The sequence below is a fragment of the Alexandromys fortis genome, unplaced genomic scaffold, assembly GCF_014885135.2.
Source record: "Alexandromys fortis isolate MF-2015 unplaced genomic scaffold, M_Fortis_MF-2015_v1.1 scaffold_27, whole genome shotgun sequence".
NCBI classification, from domain to species: Eukaryota; Metazoa; Chordata; class Mammalia; order Rodentia; family Cricetidae; genus Alexandromys; species Alexandromys fortis.
The window spans coordinates 5964598-5985866 of NW_026067952.1; the positions used below are offsets into that span (position 1 = coordinate 5964598).

A 21269-nucleotide genomic window follows, 5' to 3' on the forward strand; every position below is an offset into this window, starting at 1 on the left:
CCTTACTAGCGAATGAAGCACTCCCTATCTAGGATAGCAGAAAGCACCCCCAGAGTGGCCCCATGAGTGATGGGGTATCATTATCCTCCCTCCTTGACCCTAGAGGTAGGGCCATCTCACAGGTCTCTTCAGTTCCCCACACGTCTGACCCAGAGACACCAAGAGCTTGGAAGCAGTATTCAGGAATAGATTTTTTTTCTTTGAAAACTAAATGCAGACCAGACTTATCTTTCCATCAACTGCAGTTTATGATGGCACATTAAACTCAATTGCTTTCTCTGGAGGCTGGTGCTGGGACCCATCATCTCTAGCCCAGTGCCATCCATTCTTGCTTTCCCCAGGAGTGCAGACAGACAAGCCGCCTTCTTGGTGTACACTAATTAATTTATCTCATGCTTGTGATTTTACGGCACGTAAGTGCTGGAGCATTTCTGTTTATTCTTCTCCCTGCAAAGCACCTCACAACGCATAAAGACCATGAATCTCCATTGCAAACCACCGACTGTCTTGGGCTGGAGAACAGCCTGCCTGATGTCTTGCTGGCGCAGTGTCTTACAGCCAAAGTAACACATCCATTAATTTATCCTTAATGACATTTTGACACACCAATCAGTTCATCAGATGTTCCTTTTGCAAGGCTTCTCCTGAATGGCAGGACCAGGGTGCCAGGCCACTCTAGATGCATAATGCATGAGACCAGCTCTCTGCTCAGTGCCTTTAACAGACAGGCATGTCTGCCGCCCCAAGGCTGCATGCTCCTAAAGCCCCCTTCTCGCTGAGTGATCTACGCTGATCACCCAGAGGTATTGGCTCTTGCACTTGGGGCTCATTGTGCTTTGAGGAAACTGGGCGGGGATGTGAGAGGGTCCTGCGTTCAAAAACATGCTTGTGATAATGCGTTCTGATGGGAAGAAGATCAGCATCTCTTTGCCCCACTCCGTGGGCTCAGAGAAGCTTGAGTTCCAGGAATCCAAGTGGATCTGTGGCCGTGGTAACGTGCTGCCTTTCATCAGAATCCTGCTGCTGCCTAGAAATAAAAGCATCGCAAGGATACTATGATAATAGTGGATATCAAAAAGGAATGGAAAATTAGTAGTAAAGTCTTCACCATCTCCCCGTAGATATAATACCTCGTGGTTGTAATCACAATGTAGACACGGTTTGATTTTTTTGGTATTTTAACTTAATGTAATCCAGTTAGCATTTTTCCATGTGGCTGCATAGTTTTCATCTCTAATGGAACTCCATCATTTTAATAGTTGCATAATATTCCATCCAGGGGATGTATTATAATTTACCGAGCCGCCTCCCTATTGTTAGACATTTACGAGGCTGTAACTGATTGTGTGCTATTAAATAGAAACGCCAGAGGAGGTGAAGGAGACAGCAGGCTCTGCAGACTAAAGAGCTGGGCTCCAAACCCACCTGTTCCCTTTACCAGTTTTATGAGTTTAGCATTAACCCTCCTGGGCCCAGGATTTCTCATCAATAAAACAAAAAGAAATAACCACCACTTTGTGGCAGCATTATGAAGCTTCAAGCTGTTTCCCAGGCACCAACCACACAGTAGAGTCTATGAAAAATTAAAGTATTCCAGTTATATATATATCTACTACAGGTAGGAAAAATTCCCCACTCTGACCCTAAGAATATTTGTTTACAGTCCTTTTCTTTTTGAAAACGGGGTTTCACTGTGCAGTACATGCTAGCTTTCAATTGGGAATCTCCTGCCTTAGTATCCCAAAGTGCTGCGATTACAAGTGTGTGCCAGCGTGCCCAACCAGAGACATTTTTCTTAAATTATACCTGGGAGCAGTGGAGGCCCTGGCAACTAGAAGGTTGAGATCGAGGATCCTAACAAACACTACATATTATCTAAAGTAGCAACAGTGCCACAACGAATGGAATTAATGCATATAGGAGCCAGAGTGTTCCAGCATCGCCTCATAGTATATATTATATACTTTATTTACACTACTGTTTTTATTTCCTCTGAATAAATTATCAGAAAAATGGACTATTTGAATTAAAAATTATATGATCCTAAGCCCAATGGCAGTGGGAGTGTCTAAGTGCAGTTCCAGATGCTAACAGAGAAAAGGCAGCAGATGGGTGTCATGTGTCCCTCTCTGGAGCAAGGATGATGTGCTGCAGAGGACCACTTCTCAAAGGACGGTGCCTAGCATCTCCTGGGAACTTGGAAATGAACCGTTTCTTAGCTTTATCCTAAACTTACAAATGCCAAGACTCTGAGAATGGAGGCCAACCCCCTCTGCTTCGGCCAACAGTGTAGGTACATTACATCGCATGAGCAAGCTAGAGAATCCTTGCCATTCACTTCTGCAGAATAAAGTCAGTTCTACAACAGTCAACTGCAGCCACTTTTTAGAGAAGAGTGTTGAATATGAGGTTATAGGGAAGTCCAGATATGGAAGTGACATCCAGTCTTTCAGCATAATTAAAGCGCTTAAATATTGTGCCAAGTGCTGAACTAGGTGCTTAGTACAGAAGCCAAATTAATTGATGTATGCCATGTCCCTCCTACACAGGGAACTGTGCTTCTGCAGAGGTCATGGGTTCTCGCTGCTGACATTGCACAGGAAGGGACCAAGTATCTTCTTCCTTGTTACTATATGAGTTCTCTAGGTAGGATGAGAGGGATGGGGACCTTTCCACTCCAGGTAATCCAAAATCTTATAATTCATGTAACTAGGGATTGAACAGTGGGAGGAAAGCTTCTGCCCTGATATCTACTTTGGCTTGTTTCCTTGTAAGACAGATTTGCGTGAAGAAGGGGGATGGTAGGTGAAGATAGAAAAGTGTTTCCTTGGTTCCTTGGAGTGCTTTTGTCAGGGAGCAGATTCCATGCTTAGAAGTGAATGATACTGATGGCGATGGTGATGATGGTGATGATGATGGTGATGATGGTGATGATGATGGTGATGGTGATGATGATGATGGTGATGATGATGGCGATGATGATGATGATGATGATGGTGATGATGATGATGATAAATTGTGTTTGTGAACATGCAGGTGCATGTGTGTATAAGGTTGTATATACACGCATGTGGAAGACAGAAGACCTGCCATTCCTCAGGTGCCATCCACTTTAGATATTTGGTTGTTTTAATTGTTTAATTCTTGAGATGAAAATAATTCCATTATTTCTACCTTTCCTGGTCTCTCATTGGCTTGGGACTAACCTGGTAGGCTAAACTGGCTGGCCAAAAAATACCAGACATCGCTCTGACTCTGCTTACCCACATTAAGGCTGCAAGCATGGGCCACGGCTGGCTTGCTCTTAATAACTGGGTTAAAGAGGAGTAAACTCCAGTCTTGCTGCTTGCAGGGCAAGCACTTTGTTAACTGAGCTATCACCTCAGCCACCAGTGAATATTTTCCATCAGTCCAGACATTCAGAAGATGAGAACATATCTGAGTATTAAGCTGATGAAGAAACTAAATCTCATCACCTCGTGAAGATGGAGACTTTATCATGATAACACAGATAGGTACAACCTAGGCAGTCCAGGGCTTAGGCCAATAGTATTTCCATAGCGCTAAAATTGGAAGAATTGTTTACCCAGCCTGGGCCTTTCAGAGCTCTGTGGCTTGAAAGCATTCAGGGCAACACCCATCATCTGAACCATGGATTCTCTTCTCCCTTCCCTACGACGTGTTCCTTCCCTCACCATTGCTTATTATTCAACAAACATTGTGTATAAAGCTCACTTGGCAGGTAGCAGATCCAGGTGTAAGTACTTTCAGATTCATTGTCACAGTGTCTACCCTGAAGCAGGAAGAGAATTCACAGACTTCATCAGTAGTTGACAGACAAAGAGACTGAGTTATAGAGAAGCGAGAAACTACCCAAGACTAAAGAACTAGTAAATGATAGGCTACAGCTTGAGCCTCACCAGTCTGACTTGAGCGGCCATGCTCCTCCCACTAAATGTAATTTCAGGGTTCTGGGATAGTATGTTCACGTGCACATATAGAAACAGCTCTTGTATATGTTATATGCCCTCTGCCATACTAACACATGTCCAGTGGGGGGAGTAACTGCACCTTAAGTAAAAAGAAGAGCCTGTATCAGGTGCGAGAGAAGGAGAGGCAGATATGGTCAGGAGAAAGAAGCAACCAGCAGAGGCACAGACAGAGAAAGCAAGGCAGCAGAGGGATGGAGGTTAATAGGTGACAGCCATCGTCATTTAAACCATAATAAGATTCTGCTGCTATTGCTATTAGTGTAACTTTGCCCATCTTGGGCAAATGAGATGCTCCTATACAAGGAGAGCAAGACCCCACCATCTCAGAATAGGTACCTAAGAGAGGCAGTGAGCAGACATGGGATGCTCAGTGGGGGAATGCGCCCTCTCTACAGTTACACACATGTGGGAATCTGTTTGCTTGAGGAGGAAGGGACCAGGTGAGCAAGCGGCGTGCTTTGATTGCGTAGCATAACAGAAAAATCAGAGAAAGCATCTAGAAGCTTGACTGCCTGGGTTTAACCCTCTGTCTGCTCTACCTCTGGAAAGTTGGGATATTTTTAAGCAAATCAGTTCAAGTCTCTCTGCCATGCACCTTCATCCGTGAAGTGGTGGCCGTGCTGCTGCTAAACTACAAAGTTATTAGAACTAAGGCCTCTGATACCCTGTGCCTGCAATCTGTGAGTAGTGACCAGAGTGAAGGAAGTGCAGTACAAGTGTCTGCTAACTGAATGTGGGTAGTATCTTCTATATCTTATTAAAATTGCAAGGCTGCTATAACAAAGCACCACATGCTTGGAGGCTTAAGACAACAAGAATTTGGGGAGATGACTCCACTAATAAAAGGTTCTGTGGTGCAAGCATAAGGCCCTGAGTTTGATTCCCAGAACCCGCATGGAAAAAGGGGGTGGGGGGCATAATGATATGCAATTGTACTCTTAGCATTACAGGGTGGAGACAGGTGACTGACTCCCTAAGACCTCTTGGCCAGCCAGCTTGACATATTCAGTAAGCTCCAGGTCAATGAGACACCCTGCTTCAAAAACAAAATAAAAAACAAACAAACAAAAACTAGGTAGGTGGTTCTTGAGAAAGAACACCCAAGGGTGGTTGGTCCCTGTTTCCATACATGTCGAACACATATGTGCACCCACATAAACATACACGCACAGAAATTAAACCAAATTAGATAACACTTCATGATGGCTATTGATCTTTGGTGGTCCATGGAAGCTACATCACTCCAGTCTTTGCCTTGGTTGTCATGTAGAACAGGTAGCTTGCTCGCACAGGAACTAGGTTTTGATGCCAGGCTGTCTGCCACCATCATCTGTGTGTCAACTATACCACCATCCCCGACCAGATACAAGAGAAAAGGTTTAATACCCTCTAAGCCCTGCACACACCCATGCCATCGGTTCATACTGTTGACTCTGATGTGATGGAGCGCAGCCTCCACCTAATTATAAGAATTCTGAGTGAGGGGAATTTGAGTTAATGAGGGAGTTTTGATGCATTTGTAAGAGGCTGGAATTGTGTATAACATGGTCTGAATCTGCATTTTAAATTTTTGTACTTTCACAGTTGCATCTATAACATACTTTGTACGTATACAATGTACTTTGCCCTTATCCCCAGCATCACCATTGTCCTCTCTTACCTCCCCTTCCTCTTGCCAAACCACTGCTTCTTTCTATTAAGCCACCCACCCCACCCCCACACACTTCCATGAACTTTCAAAAAGTCTTTTGTTCCCTGTTACTGTTAATTAGCTTAACTTGCAAGAGCGTGGGTAGGGGATTATTTACTTGAGGAAGAACAATTTACCAGTCAGTGTCTACACCCCTGAGAAATAGGACCTCCTTGCCCCCAGCACCTATTAATTGCCTCTTGCTCTCAGAGAAGAATGGGGCCTCATGAGCTCCACCTGCTCCGGTGCTGGAATGGTGATGGGCTCAGTATTGGGCAAGTCATGTTCGGGTAATCACTGTGGCTGTGCAATCCATGGATGCGACAGAATCAGGTCGCATTTCACATCACGCCTTCCTACCTTCTGGCTCTTCCATTCTTTCTTACCCTCTTCAGTGATGTCATTTATTCTCATCACTTTGATCTTTGATTGTTTATGAGTCTCTGCATTAACTGGTGTCCATTTAAACAGAAGCTTCTCCGACCAAGGCTAGAGGAAGAATTCATCTATGTATATAAGCCTAAGTGTTTAGAGGGCAGTATGACACTTTGTCTGCTTAGCAAGTCAACAATATAGGTTCACCCTATGGCCTATGACCTCCTTCTCATGGGCCTGTGACCAGGTTTTCCAGGGCCAGGCATGAATTACCTCCTTGGAGCAAAGCTCCAATCCAGCTCCACAGCTGTCAGCTAGCGCGCCGTCAGTCATCACTACGGCACCACTGGACACATATTTCCCAGTAGGTAAGGACTGCAGCTCATAGCACTCACAGCTGGGCAAAACCATTGATAGCTTTTATCCTCTGGCAGCTGGCTTTTCCTTCTGGCATTATATGAAAGCTAACCAGCAGGAAAAGAAACGTGGAGCTCACTTACAGCTTGATTTCTCGATGTCCTGCAATCAAAATGTGCGGTTCCTCGGTATAGGGACATTGTCAACTAAATTGCATTTCCAATCCCATCCCTAGATGACAGGGAATGTTAGACCAGGGGTCAGAGTTTTCAGACAAGAGCAGAGACTAGGTCCTGTGGCTCCTACCTGTGTGCTGTGTGCCTTGACTAAGGACCCTCTATCCAGGCCTTAGTAAGAGGAGTCTCTTCTATGAAATGGGAGACTGTAATAGTTCTCTTCCTGTTATGATGGGCAATCATAGATGGAGAGTTAGGCATGTGCAGATAGCTGTACACTCTGGCTGTAAATTCTGTGAATGATGCTGACTTTTAATTGGTATGGAGCCATATTTATATTTTTTTCTTTTCTTTCTTTTTTTATCTTTCTTTCTTTCTGCCTTTAATGGGCTAAGATAACTTCTGGCTTCAAGGTTCAAGTCTATGTGAGTTATAAAAATATTCTACCCAGAGATGCTGGTGAAGAGTAGGCCAAAGACAAAGCCTTCTGGGAACGAAAAAAAATGCCCATGGATGGTCAGTGTCTGCCCAGGAGAGTGTCCATGGCTGGTCAGTGTCTGCCCAGGAGGATGTATATAGTTGTTCATATTCAGTAAAAAAAATTCCCTTAGATGGAACTCTCAAGATTTCCAATAATAAGCTGGATTCTCCTGTTCCGGACAAAAGAGACTGTGGGATTTTGTGACTGTGAATGCTGGAATCCCTCACTGTCTTTATTCCAAGAAAATTTCCAATCTCTACTTAAACTCTTCTATCTGTGGGAATCCTCACACCCCATCCCAAACTGGAAAGAACTCCTGTCTGGGTTTTGTCTTGTTTTGTTTTCATCTGCATATCCTGTCTTGCAGCTACAGGTACAAAGTACATGCATATTAACTGCTTGTCCAACAAGCTCATGAGCAAAGGGGAAGAAAATAATTTTAGGAAAGAAATGAAGATGTGAAGAGGAAAGAGAGCTTTTTAAAGGTTCAGATTACTGCCTTGAAATATTCTCCACTTCTGGAAAGGACCTGCAGAGGAATCCTTAGGCCTCTGTGTTCTCTCTTTTCTTCAGCTTTTAGTACCCCCTGCTGGTGAAATCCTGTGACCCAATTGACAAGAGTTGCCAGACTAATAGAGAAATACTTGCAATTCAGAAACGTCACAAGTACTCGAGTGTTAAAGGCCCATGAGTCATAGGACTATTTTATGATGTTTGGCTATTTGTTTTTATTGTTCTGTGACTTAAATATTCTATTGGATCCAGAGTTTTGCTTTGTTTTGTTTTAAAAAGACTTCTATGAAGACTAACGCTACAAATATTCCAAGAACAAAATGCTGAGTTATCTACCCCAAATATCCCAAGGTACATGTATTCCAAGGCCCAAACTGATGCCAAGCAGGGTGTTCCTTCTCTTTGGTTGCACTTATCTACTTTTGAAGTGGTGATAATTTGTACTTGGAGCAGGATAACAATCTTTTTTCCACTGCAAATCATAGACTTTTAAATAAAAATGTGTGCAACAAATTTATTGAGCATGGGCTGTGTGCCAGATACTCAGCAAGAAACTGGAGTGGATACAAGGAGTCAAAAGCCCTTCTCCCGAGAGGTGTTTACCCTAGTGGATGAGAGTTGAGTGACTGTCACAAGAATGGAGGGGTGCTTAGTTGACATGGCATCAGAACCTTTCCTGGTCTCGTGCCAGAGTTCAAATCTAGTATTAACTCTCTCTTGGCACCAAATACTTCTCAGAATTCTCCATCTCTGCAATTTTACATTTTCTATGCTTACCTATTACATGCTTGTCTTTGTCATTTGTCTCTGGGCTTGCAGAGGGTCAAGGTGGAGATGGCACTGCTTTCTTACATTTAACAGAGCCTGATACATGTGTGTGCTCAAATATTTGTTCAAAGAATGAATCAGCCTGAGGAGGAAATTACAGTTCTGTTAGTTGAGCACCAAGAAGCCCCAGAGGAGGTCTGACATTGGAATGACTTTTAGCTTTGAAAGATAAAGAGAGGTGCCCAGTGGAATAAGAACACATCAAGGCCATGAGTATTGAGCATCATGGGGTGGGGGACATAGTTGACATTTACTAGGAAGTGTGAACAGGAGGCTAAACTGAGGCCTAGACCATAATTTGAAGATTTGTTGGAGGAGAATGCCGCTTGTTGGTTCCCGGCCGCCTGGTTATCTTAGATCCAAAATAATCACACGGAAACTGTATTATTTAAATCATGGCTTGGCCCATTAACTCTAGATTCTTATTGACTAACTCTTACATATTCATTTGTATATTAATTTAACCCATCTCCATCAATCTGTGTATCACCACATGGCAGTGGCTTCCCAGCAAAGTTTTGGCATGTCTGACTCTGGTGGTAGCTCCATGGCATCTCTCTGACTCAGCCTTTCTTTCTCCCAACATTCAGCCTAGCTTTCCCTGCCTACCTAAGTTCTGCCTTGCTATAGGTCCAGAGCAGTTTCTTTATTCATTAATGGTAATCACAGCACACGGAGGGGACTCCCACATCAGAGATCTTGAGTATTTTCAGATTTGGGCTTTTCTCCAGAGAGGGCAAAAAATTAAAACAGAAGAGAGAAGTTAAATTCTGTGATGATGGCAAGAAATACCCATTTTTTCCTGTTACTACCATTATTTTTAATGCTTAAAATTTTGAATGCCAGCTGTGACTTTGTGTTTTTTTTCCTCTGTGCCTCCCCCATTTACACCTTTAGGGCTGTGTTTACCTATTGACAAACCCTCACAGTGTTTGCCCATTACTAATTTCAGCCAGAAGCTTCAGCTGTGGGTTCATACCCAGGACACTACTGTGGTTTGGAGGAGCCCCACCCCTCCCACAAAGGACTGTGTGTTAAGCCTAAGCCCCAAGTCCAGTGTTGTAGGTACTTTAGAACTGTAAGACTTAGTGAAAGGTCCTTAAGTCACTGGGGTGACTTTTCTGACCTTAGCCTATCTAAATCATTTTGTTTCCTGGCTCCTATCTTGAGCAGCTTACTCTGCCATGTACATATAAAATGTTCACTCGCTAGAGGAAAAAAAAAGCAAGAGGGGCCAGCAAGTCAATGACTCCTAAGCAACCTTGCCTCTTTAGAAAAAGATAAAGTGAGAACTAGGCCTATTGTCATCTATGGAAAATCTATTAAGTAATCCCCAATACTGTTTCAGCTGTCAGATGAGTGTATATACATTTATGAACATGTTTGAAATACTTTAGAAAAAGAAAAGAAGCTCATTGTCTCTGGTATTTTTTTATGTAAACCTAGCTAACATAGATATCATATAGCTGATACTTATAGCTTACTTTTAAAATTTTTAAAAACCTCCATGTTTTGGAGAGGCTCAGTTTTTCTTTGTGTGTGTGTGTGGGCACGTGCGCGTGTGTGAGCAAGAGCGCACGCATATGTGTGAATGTGTATGTATGTATGTATTTGGTTCTACCCAAACGTTTCTATAAAATGTCATTTTTCTAAGAAGCAGCAATATCTTTTTTGGATATTATTACTCCTTTGGAAGCCAATGATTTGTGTCGAAGGCAGCTCTGTCTATATTATTTACCCTGAGTGGAATGAGATTGACTGGAAGTTCTGCCTCCAAGGAAATAGCAAAGCTCTGATTCATACTCATTTGTAGTTTCCAAGTTAATTCTCTTATCAGATTTCCTTTTATTTCCTGCTGGGGCAATGTGAGCAAGATTGGATGGAGGCAAATATCTGCTGTATATCCTTTCAAATTTACGATTAAGAAGGTCACATATACATTTTTAAACAGACTCCTTTTTGATAATGAATGAAGAATAAAATTTTGAAATGTCATCAGCCACAAAATTATTCGTTTTTCTTTTCACTGGTATTCTTTTTGCCAGTTGATTGTCTGCTGATGACGAGAGAGGGCCAGGCTCAACCAAGCTGTATTTCTTGCCTTTCTTCTGACCACCTGGAGTAGTTTCAGTAGTGCACCATCTCTGCCTGTGACCAAACCATTAACGACCCCAAACAAAATGTGTTTCTTTCCTTGAGTGCAATTCCTTCCCCAGGCCAGTTTTTAAGAACAAATAAATGAAGAATTCCACTTTAGGCTACATTGATCTTCAAATTATGGCCAAATGAGGACTCTAAAAGCTCTTCTCTTCTCTGTTCAGATTCCCCATGTCTTTTCTCTGCCATGCTTTCTACTGCTGGACTGTGCTCTGCAGGGACTCCATCGGAGGGGTCCTGTGACACTTGTAGCTTTTAATTAGGTTCAGTTAATGAGAATTGCTATAGGAAGTCAGAGGATGGAGAAAGGGGAATTGGAGTATTGTGGCCTGTAATAATAGATAGATAGATAGATAGATAGATAGATAGATAGATAGATAGATAGATAGATAGATAGATAAATCTTGCCTACAGACCAGTGGTAAAGCTAAAGCCAATAGAGATCAGGCAATGGTGACACAAACCTTTAATCCCAGGATTTGGGAGACAGAGGCAAATGGATCTCTGTGAGTTCAAGGCTACCCTGAGCTACACGATATCAATGCAGAAATAAATCCAGGTAGTGGTGGCTCACACCTTTAATCCCAGTCCTAGGGAGTCACACACCCTTAATATCAGCACTAGAGGGAATATAAATAAGAGAAGAGAGAGGCTTAGTCTGCTTAATTTTGTAGTCATCTAGCCTTGGTGGAGGTAAGACTTCTCTAGTGGATTGGCTGCTTTGCTTATCTGGCTTTTGGGTTGAACCCCAATTTCTGTATATGGGATTTTATTATTTGTGCTACAGTGGCCAATGATTTCCTCTGTGTGCCCATCTAGATCTGACCAGGTCCTCTCTGTGTGCACATTTAGGACTGACCAGGTCTTCTCTGTGTGCTCATCTAGGGCTGACCAGATCCTACAAGAGAAAAGTTCTACCCATCCAGCTTACTCTTTTCAACTCTCTCCTTAAGGGTTCTGATTATGGCTTCCTCTGATTATCCCTCTGGGCTCCTAGGTGGAAAACCAGGTGTCTTGTCTCAATGCTATATCATCTTGCTGCCCCTATGACCTTTTTAATAGTCCTTTCATAAATAAATGTAAGTGGAGACTGCTCTTTCATTCCCAGCCACGCAGACCTCAATAATGACACAGAAAGTATATTAATTGCAATACTATTGGCCTATTAGCTCAGGATTCTTATTAACTAACTCTTACATTTTAAATTAACCCAACTCTATCAATCTGTGTATCATCACAAGGCTGTGACCTACCGTAAAGGTTCCAGTGTATCCTCCTTCAGCAGCTATATGCCGTCTGCCTCCTTCGGCAACTACAAGGCATCTCTTTGACTCCACCTACTCTCTTTATATATATTTTCCAGCATGGCTATATCCTGACTTGCCATAGACCAAAGAAGCTTCTTTATTAACCAATGGCAATAAAACATACTCACAGCATACATAGGGGAATCCCACATCAAATAAAGACTTCTGAAATTATATTCACTTAAAGGTACCATCTGTCATTCTATGTAGCTGTCAGTTGGGAGTTGGACACATATAAACTTTTCTAACATACTTTTCTATCCAGATTTATCGTTTTCTTTAGTGCTTCTTGTGGCAAGGAGATCATTAACTCTTGACATGACCTATCCATTTTTAGGAACATTGTTCCTATGTTACATTTAAAAATTAACCTCTTTAAGATGTCTGTTCTTTCTTCACTGAAACAAGAATAATAAAGACTAAGGTTCAAACCAAGTTCTGTGAAGACTGGAGCAATAGACTCAGAAAAATTTATCCTTAAAATTTTAGCCCATATATTTGTATCTCATAGGAACATGACAACTATATTTAGATGTATGTGTAAACCTGGAGGACCACATGCAAGAAGGGTCATCATATTTTTATCACTTATGAAATACTTAAGCCCCATCAGTTGAAATTTAAGTGAAATAGATTTTTTAATCCATAAGGGAAGAAGCCTTTGACCTTTTCATTCCCCAGTGAGGAATCAAAGTTGCTGTGACTTGATATAATTCAAAGACAGAATCCCACTGTGGGACTGCTGAGGAGGGCGCTGAGACATTAGAATATGGGTGGCTGAGTCAGCAAAGATTTAAAAGCAACCCCCATGTGCTCACTGTCCCCTAAGTGCCAGGCACTTTTCTCTGTGTGTTGTATGTGCTACCTCATTGAATCTGTGTGACTATATATGAGTTTCATCCCGCTATTTGGTGCAATGCGTAGACAAGTTCAGCATAGACAGAGATGAATAAGCCTGCCCCAGGCAGCAGAGGTAGGCTACGCACACATGCACATGTCTGCTTAGAGTCAAAGGAGGTGTAGCCTCAATGGTTGGTGTCAGGACAACTAGGGGACCTTGGTGGCAATCTACCGGTCCTGCATCTAGACTTCTGGGTGCTCTCTTACATCTTCGGGTGATTCGGATTCACACCAAACTTTTAGAAATGCTTCTCTACGGTACTGTTATTAGAAATGGCTCTCTGGTTCTCTGGGACTGCTGCTTCTATAAGAATGTTTATGAATCAAGCCCAACTTTGACTTTTCTTTTTTTGAGCTAAAAGACTAACCTTCACCCTCACCAACCACCAACCCCACTTCAGTCTCGGTTGCTTGGTGTAATTCAAAGAGAGATAGAATTCCACAGTGGAAATTTTGGAGGGGGAAGGTGTTTAGAGGAATGAAAATAGAGGGGCCAGTCTGAACTTTCTTCCCTCCAAAAAGAAAGTGGGGGAAGCATCATCATAGAGCCTCATTGATTTCTCAGTATGAGCTCAAATATATAACATGCTCATTGTTACGGATAAAACAACTACTCAATGAATATGATTTCTAGTTTCAGGAAGGCTTGTGTTTACTTGACCCTGACATTGGAGAGCTGCCTTGCCTCTGCTTATGTTGAATGAACTAAATATGGTGTTGAGAGTGGGGGATGGGGAAAGAGAACAGTCTACCTTCCCAGTCCTCTAATGCAACTAGAATCATCTGACTGTGATTTTTCCCTTGCACATGTCCCAAAGGAAGCTGGCTAAGAAGCAGAAGGAGACACAGAGCGGAACCCAGAGGGAGATGGGCCCCGTGGCCTCAGCTGACAAGCCCACCACCAAGCTCAGCACCAACCGCAATGATGAAGGCTTCTCCTCCAGTTCTCAGGATGTTAATGGATTCAGTAAGTCGAGTCAACTAAGATGAATGGAGTATCAGTGGTCACTTTTGTTCCTGATGCCTCTCCTGTGAACCACTCACAATGACTAAGTCCAGTAAACTGTGGGATCAGAATGCTTTCCTGGGATATCAGAGAGGAAGGGTCTTCTCCCTGACAAAACTTTGGAGTAGCCGGACCTGATGTAAAAAAAAAAAAAAAAAAAAAGAATATGGGACCAGGGAGGGGGTTCAGCCAACATGCCACATGAGCATGAAGTTTGGATCCCCAGTACCCAAAGAAAATGTTCTGGATGGCATGTGCCAATAAGCTCAACACTGGGGTGATGGAGACAGAAGGACTCTCTTGGGCTTGCTGGATAGCCAGTCTAGCCAAATCAGTGAGTTCCAAGTTCAGTGAGAAACCCTGCCTCGAGAAAGAAGGTAGGGAGTGATTGGAGTAGTTACGAGATACCAAATGTTGATGTGTGTATGTGTATCAAACTATATACACAAGCACACACATGCAAATACATGTGAGTGTACACATATACATAAACCACGTGTCCAAAAAAAGAGAAAAAGACAGAATCCATGCCTAAGCAGATGGAATGGGAACAAGTTATCTTAAATAGAGACAGGTAGTTAAAAATAATAATAGTGACAAAGAAGGAGGAGGATTGTGACCTTAAGGCAAAAAGCATACTATACTGAATTTAGTAGCTGACAATTTTTAAAACTATTTCACATTTACTTTGTAAGGTAGATGAGTCATGGAATGTTTCTCTCTGTGCCCCTAATATTTAAGAAACAATCTTTAAACTCCCAAGGTTGCTGAGTTCCATGTACCTACTGGAAGCTGTGCTTACTGAGTGCTAGATGGTTCTATTAGGTCAAGACTATCTTCATCTTCATGCAGAATTATTACGGCATCCTTGGCTAATATAAGTAGCTTAGGTTCCACAGGTGACTCATCCAAAGGAGGACTCCGAAACTGGGTAGTTATGAGCTGAGTTTGGTAGCCAGGTTTGAAAAAGCTGCCTTTTGTTCTGATCTTTCAACCATGCTATATAAGCTAGTTCTTTCCTGGATTTAATAATGTGATAATAATTTTCACTATATATCTTATACATTATAGACAAAAGGAACTGTATTTTGTAATGATCACTTTAGATATGCTCTGTCTGGAGGATGTGGAGTGATGAGAACATGAAAGAATAAAGGAAACCAATATATATATAATACATATATATATAAAATACATATATATATATATACACATATATATAGCCATCTTTGATGCAGACACTCTCATTTCCTCCATAATCCTACAAGATACTTAGTGTTGCAGACCCTATTTCATTGGTAAGATATGTTTGTCTCAGCTTCCCAGTACTACACAGATCATTTCTCATGGATTTAAGACCCCTAAACTGGTATGAAGCAAAAAAACTTGGAAGGTTTTCCAAACAAAATCTCCTTATGGATGAGACACAGGACAGAGACTCAAGGCTATGGATTTTATACCATCATCCAGGTAGTTCTTAGAGACACCCTTTAGGAACACAGCCTCAAGGAAGGCAATTATGATTTTCAAATATAGGTGTGCTGTCTTTGGGGGAAAAGGTTCGTCAAAACCTACCCTTTTCCCAAAAAGACTGAGGGAAAAGGGATACTCAAATTCTTTACCCGTATTAACCAACTGGTCACATTTTTCAATATTGGCATCTGGTTGCACTTTCTCTCACTAAACCCAGTCTTCTGAGATAATTAGAAATAAAGTTGAAGTTTTTGGAACATTCTACCTGTAGAGATTTGGGTATGTGAATTCCTAGGATGTAAAATGGCTCTTCAACACACCTCAATAAAATTAATCCTCATTAAGGAGTGTGACTTGATCCAATGATATCAAAGATGTTTATCTGCAATGTAAAAACTCTTGTATCCCCAGAAGATTCTGCTTCCTTCACTGTAGATCAGGATCCAGACAAGGAGCGCGTATTCCATTTGGTTTGTTCTCTCTGTCAGCCTTCCTATAGTCCCATGACTTTATTTTCTCAGGAATCTAACATTTTCCAAAGTCTGATGTGGTAGTTCCATAAAATGGTCTACAAGTCGGAGATCTCTAATTTACCATCAGATTCCATTTAGACCAATCCTATTGGGAAAAGATGGTGGCATTGTTTACTGCTCTAGACTTTATCAATAGCCACATGGTATCACTCTGCTCCATTGACAATGCCAAGTTTGAATGCCTCTTAAAGTTGGATAATGGCTTTTACAATAAAACTCTAAAAATATACTGATGCTCTTATTAACAGATATTTAATTTTTGCTTCTTCTTAGCGATAAGAGGCAATCTGTGATCTGCTTCATCCTGCACACAGCCCTTTCCACCCTTAATCTGGGTGAATTGCCTACATCATTTATTTCCTGGAGATTCAGAAAGAGTGGGCAAACAGAGAGCTAGAAAGGCACAGAGGAGCTGCCTAGGAAGTAGACGTAGCACATCCTTGAAGAAAGGTTGATCCCGAGTTGTCTCTGGCCCTTCTACTTTGAGCATTGCAAGTTTTTCTTGAAATTGGCCCTAGTGGTACTTACCCAGACCAAAACTCTCCTATATAGCCAAGCCTCATGTGCACACTTATTTTCTTGTTATGAAAGCATCCTGGAAAGGCATCAGATGCCGAAAGCTTATGGTCCAAGAAGCTTGACAATCACTATGACCCTGAAATTGCAGGTATTTAATCTCAAGCTTGCTAGTCACATGGGAAAACAACGTAGGTCACACTGATTTCTTGGATTTCAAAGAGATATATCACCACTGTTTGCACTGTGGACGAAAAGTTAGATCCTCAAGATAAAAATACTGAAGACTGGGTGGATTCTTCACTAAAGAGAAAGGAGAAGAACATTCAGTTGAAATCTGTCTGATGAGGCATTTTAAAGATCACGGATAGTCTTCCCAAACAATTCAATGTGTATGGTGTCCATATTTTATATTTGAATACACAAACATATATAAAGCCATGTGGGCTCCTATGTCCCTGTGTATACATCTTTAGTTTAATGATATTCCTTTTTAAAAAACAGGAAAAAAAAACAACTTTCAACTGACTGGTTATATTCAACTATTGTGAAATCTTGCATTTGTTATAATCACTGAATATTTTAGATTCTTTCTAGACATCTAGCATGCAGGGCTGCAGCTGTAAACACACTCTGGAGATTTTTTTTATTTTTCTGAATGCCCTAAAATGCATCAGGTAACTTTTAAAATGCCCTATGGAACCACTGGGATGAGATTTGAAGGGGAAAATGTAAGTAATGCTTACACTGGAGATGTAGAAATTGCTTCTAAAATCACCCTGATGTATGTAAAATTGAATCTATTTTCGTGACATTAGGGAAGTGGCTGTCTGGCTTCTGAATCGGCGTCTTTAGGAGCGACTGAGATTATGTGCAAAATTTTGAGGCAGCATTGAGAGAGGGAGGGCAGGAGAACGGTTGTTATATTGGGTAAAATTGTAGAAGGACATGCTTTGGGCAATTATTTCATTATTGAGCAGGTGGGCCCTAGCTTTATTCAAAATCTGCGTCATCCTGCTTAGGTCTGTTTTCTGGCCTTATCTATTACCAGTGACTGCTACATTTGGCAACATCTATTCAGTCAAGCCTCTCAATAGTGTATAGGAACAATGACCTCTGGAACAGCAGGGTGACAGGGCTCTGCCAGATAGGGGCTGATGTTTTGAGTGCTTAGGCATTCTTTTAAAAGCAGTGCATGGAACATTTCAAGGACAAACAATGCACGTTGTTTCCATTTAAAGAAAAGCTGGCTTTTATTAGGTAATCTGATTGTGATCTTGGCTGCCTTGAGTACTTGTAATTTTTTTTCCTGTGATCTTTAGCTCCCTGGGATTGTTTTCTGGGGCTTTCTTCAAGTACCTGCCTTATATATCATGCTTACCTCTGCCTCATCTCGTGTATTTGCATGCCTTCTCCGGGCTCATTTTCAGACTAAATAAAAAGCTTCAAAACAAATCACAGTTGTATCCCTCTAATGCGGGAGCTTAGCCATTCACCTTTCTTATAGTGCATTTGGGCATCCTTGTTCACTGGCTACCATTGACTGCACTCCCATGGAGCTAGAGTTAAAGGAAATAGTGAACCACCTGATGTGGGCACTGAGAACCAAACCCAGGTCCTTTGGAAGAGGAGCAAGCAAGAGCTTTTACCCACTGAGCCATCTCTTCAGATTCCAGATAAATATTTCTTCTACTGGTGCAACACATTCCAACAGTAAACCCTTATTTCCATGCCATAGATAATATAGGTTTTCTATGTTATCTATTCTTCATATGGGGAAACTGAGGGAAAGAGTACATGTGCTTTGACAGGTCATAATCAGGACACATTTTGCTTGTATCAGTTATAGCCTATCCACCCAGTTCTACCAAGAATTTAGGGAAATACCCAACAAGAGTACCCTTGATAAAAACAATATTAAAAATAAGATTAAAAAATTATAAATAAAAAGAATAAAGTCAAGTCAATGAAACATTATCATATAATTATTGAATCTAAATATGTAGGCTAGATTATATTAAAATCACCAGACATTAGACCATTAAGTGCACTGCTAAGTCAGGAGCAAGCTGAGAAAAGTAGCTATAAATTAGGAACACACCTCACGAATAAATATTTTTCAAAATGTACTTATCGCAGTATTTTTTATTTGTGGATGTAGATGTGTTTGTGTGTGCAGGTGCCTGCAAAAGTTACTAGCTTTTAAATAGCCATCTGTCCCTTGACTTCCTGGTAGCAAACACTGGAAGAAGGTAACTTGGAGGAGTACCTACTATGAACTGGATCTTTTGTATTTTGTAAATTATTATCAAACCTCCTCAGAAGTATGCGATTTCTATATTACCTTCATTTTGAAAATGAGGGCACCAGGTTTGGGGCGGCTAAAGTAAACAAGCCCAAAGTCACAGAGCACAGAAATAGTAGACTTAAGATTAGGAGCCAAACAGGGTTACCCACCCTCAAACCAGAGTCATTCATTGTAGCTTAGCAATTGCCAGCTCCACTGAGTGAGCTTTTGGTACTGGCAGAGACAGACAGTGCTATTTCCCAGTGAAAAGGGTGGGTAAATTTTCGACCACATGAACAAAAGCTGCCACCACCTCTCTGTAGAACACAGAGGACTATGTCTGGGTACTGCAATGGAACCAGGTTGTCACGAAGTGCTGGCCCGCCTTGTAGGAACCCTGTCCTGACCATATGTATGTAACTGAACCTACTTGAGAGTAAACTGATACATTTATATATTAAAAACATCTTCCTAAAATTCTTTGAAGAATCGTTAAAGAAATCGACATCCAAAAGCACACATTCCCCTTTGCAAGCTGGACATTTTTGTCTTTAATCTTTATCAATCCCTCTACTGTGAAGCTGGGTAGAAAAGAAAAGATACAAAGCAAAATAACCCTGCAGAGCAGGAGGACAGTGCCTCCTCCCATCTCCTCTATTCATCCAAACTCCTGCTGCAGATGCACCTGCCCAGTAGATGCTCGCACAAACAGGTTCTGTACGAATTGTCCCTCTAGGAGATTCTGAGGAAAGCAAGACTTTAGATCAGTGGTCTCATCCTCATTATTGCCGAGCTGGTGCAATCTGCAAGAAGACAGAGAAATAAATGAACAGCAATGGCTTCTGGCCCCTGACTCACCACGGGGCAAGAAAACAGAGGTCCAGATAATGTGCACCTTTGTTATATGGCTTTGTGCTAAAGCAACCTGCACAAAGAACTCCAGGACTCTTCCCACGTCTTTGTGACCAAAATACACTTACAAGTACATTTCAAGAACAAAAATGTGCATTGTTTTCCAGCCAAAGAAACACTGCCCTTTCTTCAGTAATCTGATTTTGATCTCACTGGCTTGCATATTGATAATTCTTTCCTTGTGATTGTTTGTTCCTTTTCTGGATGTTTTTTTTCGGGTGCTGTCCTTGTATATTGTGCTTATGTCTTCTTCATCTTAAGTATTCATGTGTCATCTTCTCCTGGTTCATTTCAGTCCAAGCAGAAATGCTTCAGGGGCTGTTTTCTTCTGATGATGAGAGTAGCCCCTAAAGCCTGAGGCATGTCCTTGTCACTCGACAGACAGAACTCATAAAAGGATTTTTTTGGGCTCAAGTCAGTGAATGCTGAAGTTTGATTCTCTCACAGAATGGTCGAGCAGAGATGGGGCGGGCAGAAGGAAGCACTAGGCAAACGCAGCCCAGTTTAGTTTAGAAATAGGGCACTGGGAAGATAGATGAGGACTTTAAAATGTAGCAAGGGCTGGAGAGGACTGTGGTGAACTTCTTGGGAAGGTGAGCCAACTAAATTGTGGACTTGGTATGTAACGTTGATGACTGCTTCCTCCATTGAGGACCTCATCTGGGTCTGTTTTGTTTCTGCTGAATACTTTTGTGTATTATTGTGTATCTAGTCCCAAGCAGCATAGCTTGGTAGAATTTTTGTGCCGGTATTATAAATAACATCGCCATAGCATAAAACCCTAAGCATGATTCCTGGGTCCTTTATAAGAACACACTCTGGCCATTGCCCAAATCTCTGCCCATCAGATACTCATTGACAATTTATTTATATGAGTGAATCAATCAATGGATAAATGATGGAATTACGATTCATACTCAGATTTCTCTAATTCCAGGCCCTCACACTTTTCTCAGAGTAAATTTCATCTTCTATGAGTCTAAAATCTGTCATTATAATTTCAACTCATTTTTTTTTACCTGTGTACCAATCAGTAGCCCAGCGCTGACTTTGTCTGCCCTCTGGTGTTGGATAGGGTAATGGAATCAATCTTTCTGTTTCTGAGGCACCCACCTCCACCCCATCTGTTTAACTCTTAGACTGAAGTTTCTCACGCAGCCAGGTGCTTCTCACGCACTTAGTAGACCCACTTCAGTTATCAGGCTTCAGTAGAGTACACATCCCCATTTTCCATCCGCTCAGAACCTCCGTTGGCCCTTCTATCTATTTGACCCATGCTCATGGAGTAGAGTTCCCAAGAGAACCATGACACTCTAGCCCAGGCTAGGACTTCAGAGAGCTGTCCTCATCCTCGCTCTGGATTCCAAACTGACATTCAGAGAATACTGCTTATGTTTGAATTAATGCCCAAGTACCCATCACAAGCCTGCCTATTGCACATGCCATTGTTTCAGTCAGAACTGGCACATCTGGCCTATGTGAAAATGACTTTTCAGGCCCCAAAGGAGAAAGGACTTGATGTCTTATTTATGCCAAGTCCACCAGGTTATGTGTTAACTTCCAACTGTGTCCCGCTGACGTCATTTACTCTTCCAGGTCTCTAGTCTCAAAAGGGGAAAATGTGTTACTATTTATGGTAATAGTTATCCCTGTTCAAGAATTAATGATATTGTGGCTGGAGAAATTACTTAGGGGTTCTAAACACTTACTATTCTTACAGAGGACCCGGGTTCAATTCCAAATACCCACATGGTATCTCACAATCA

At 41.7% G+C, this 21269-nt stretch overlaps 1 protein-coding gene across 1 annotated transcript in view; it reads left to right on the plus strand.

Moving 5' to 3' along the window:
* Ptprt (protein tyrosine phosphatase receptor type T) overlaps positions 1-21269 on the plus strand; it is a 1017256-nt gene that overhangs the window by 917581 nt on the left and 78406 nt on the right. Inside the window, exon 17 of the mRNA XM_050150909.1 lies at positions 13585-13743. Within this exon, the coding sequence (XP_050006866.1) occupies positions 13585-13743 (159 nt within the window). The remainder of the gene's footprint in view (positions 1-13584; positions 13744-21269) is intronic.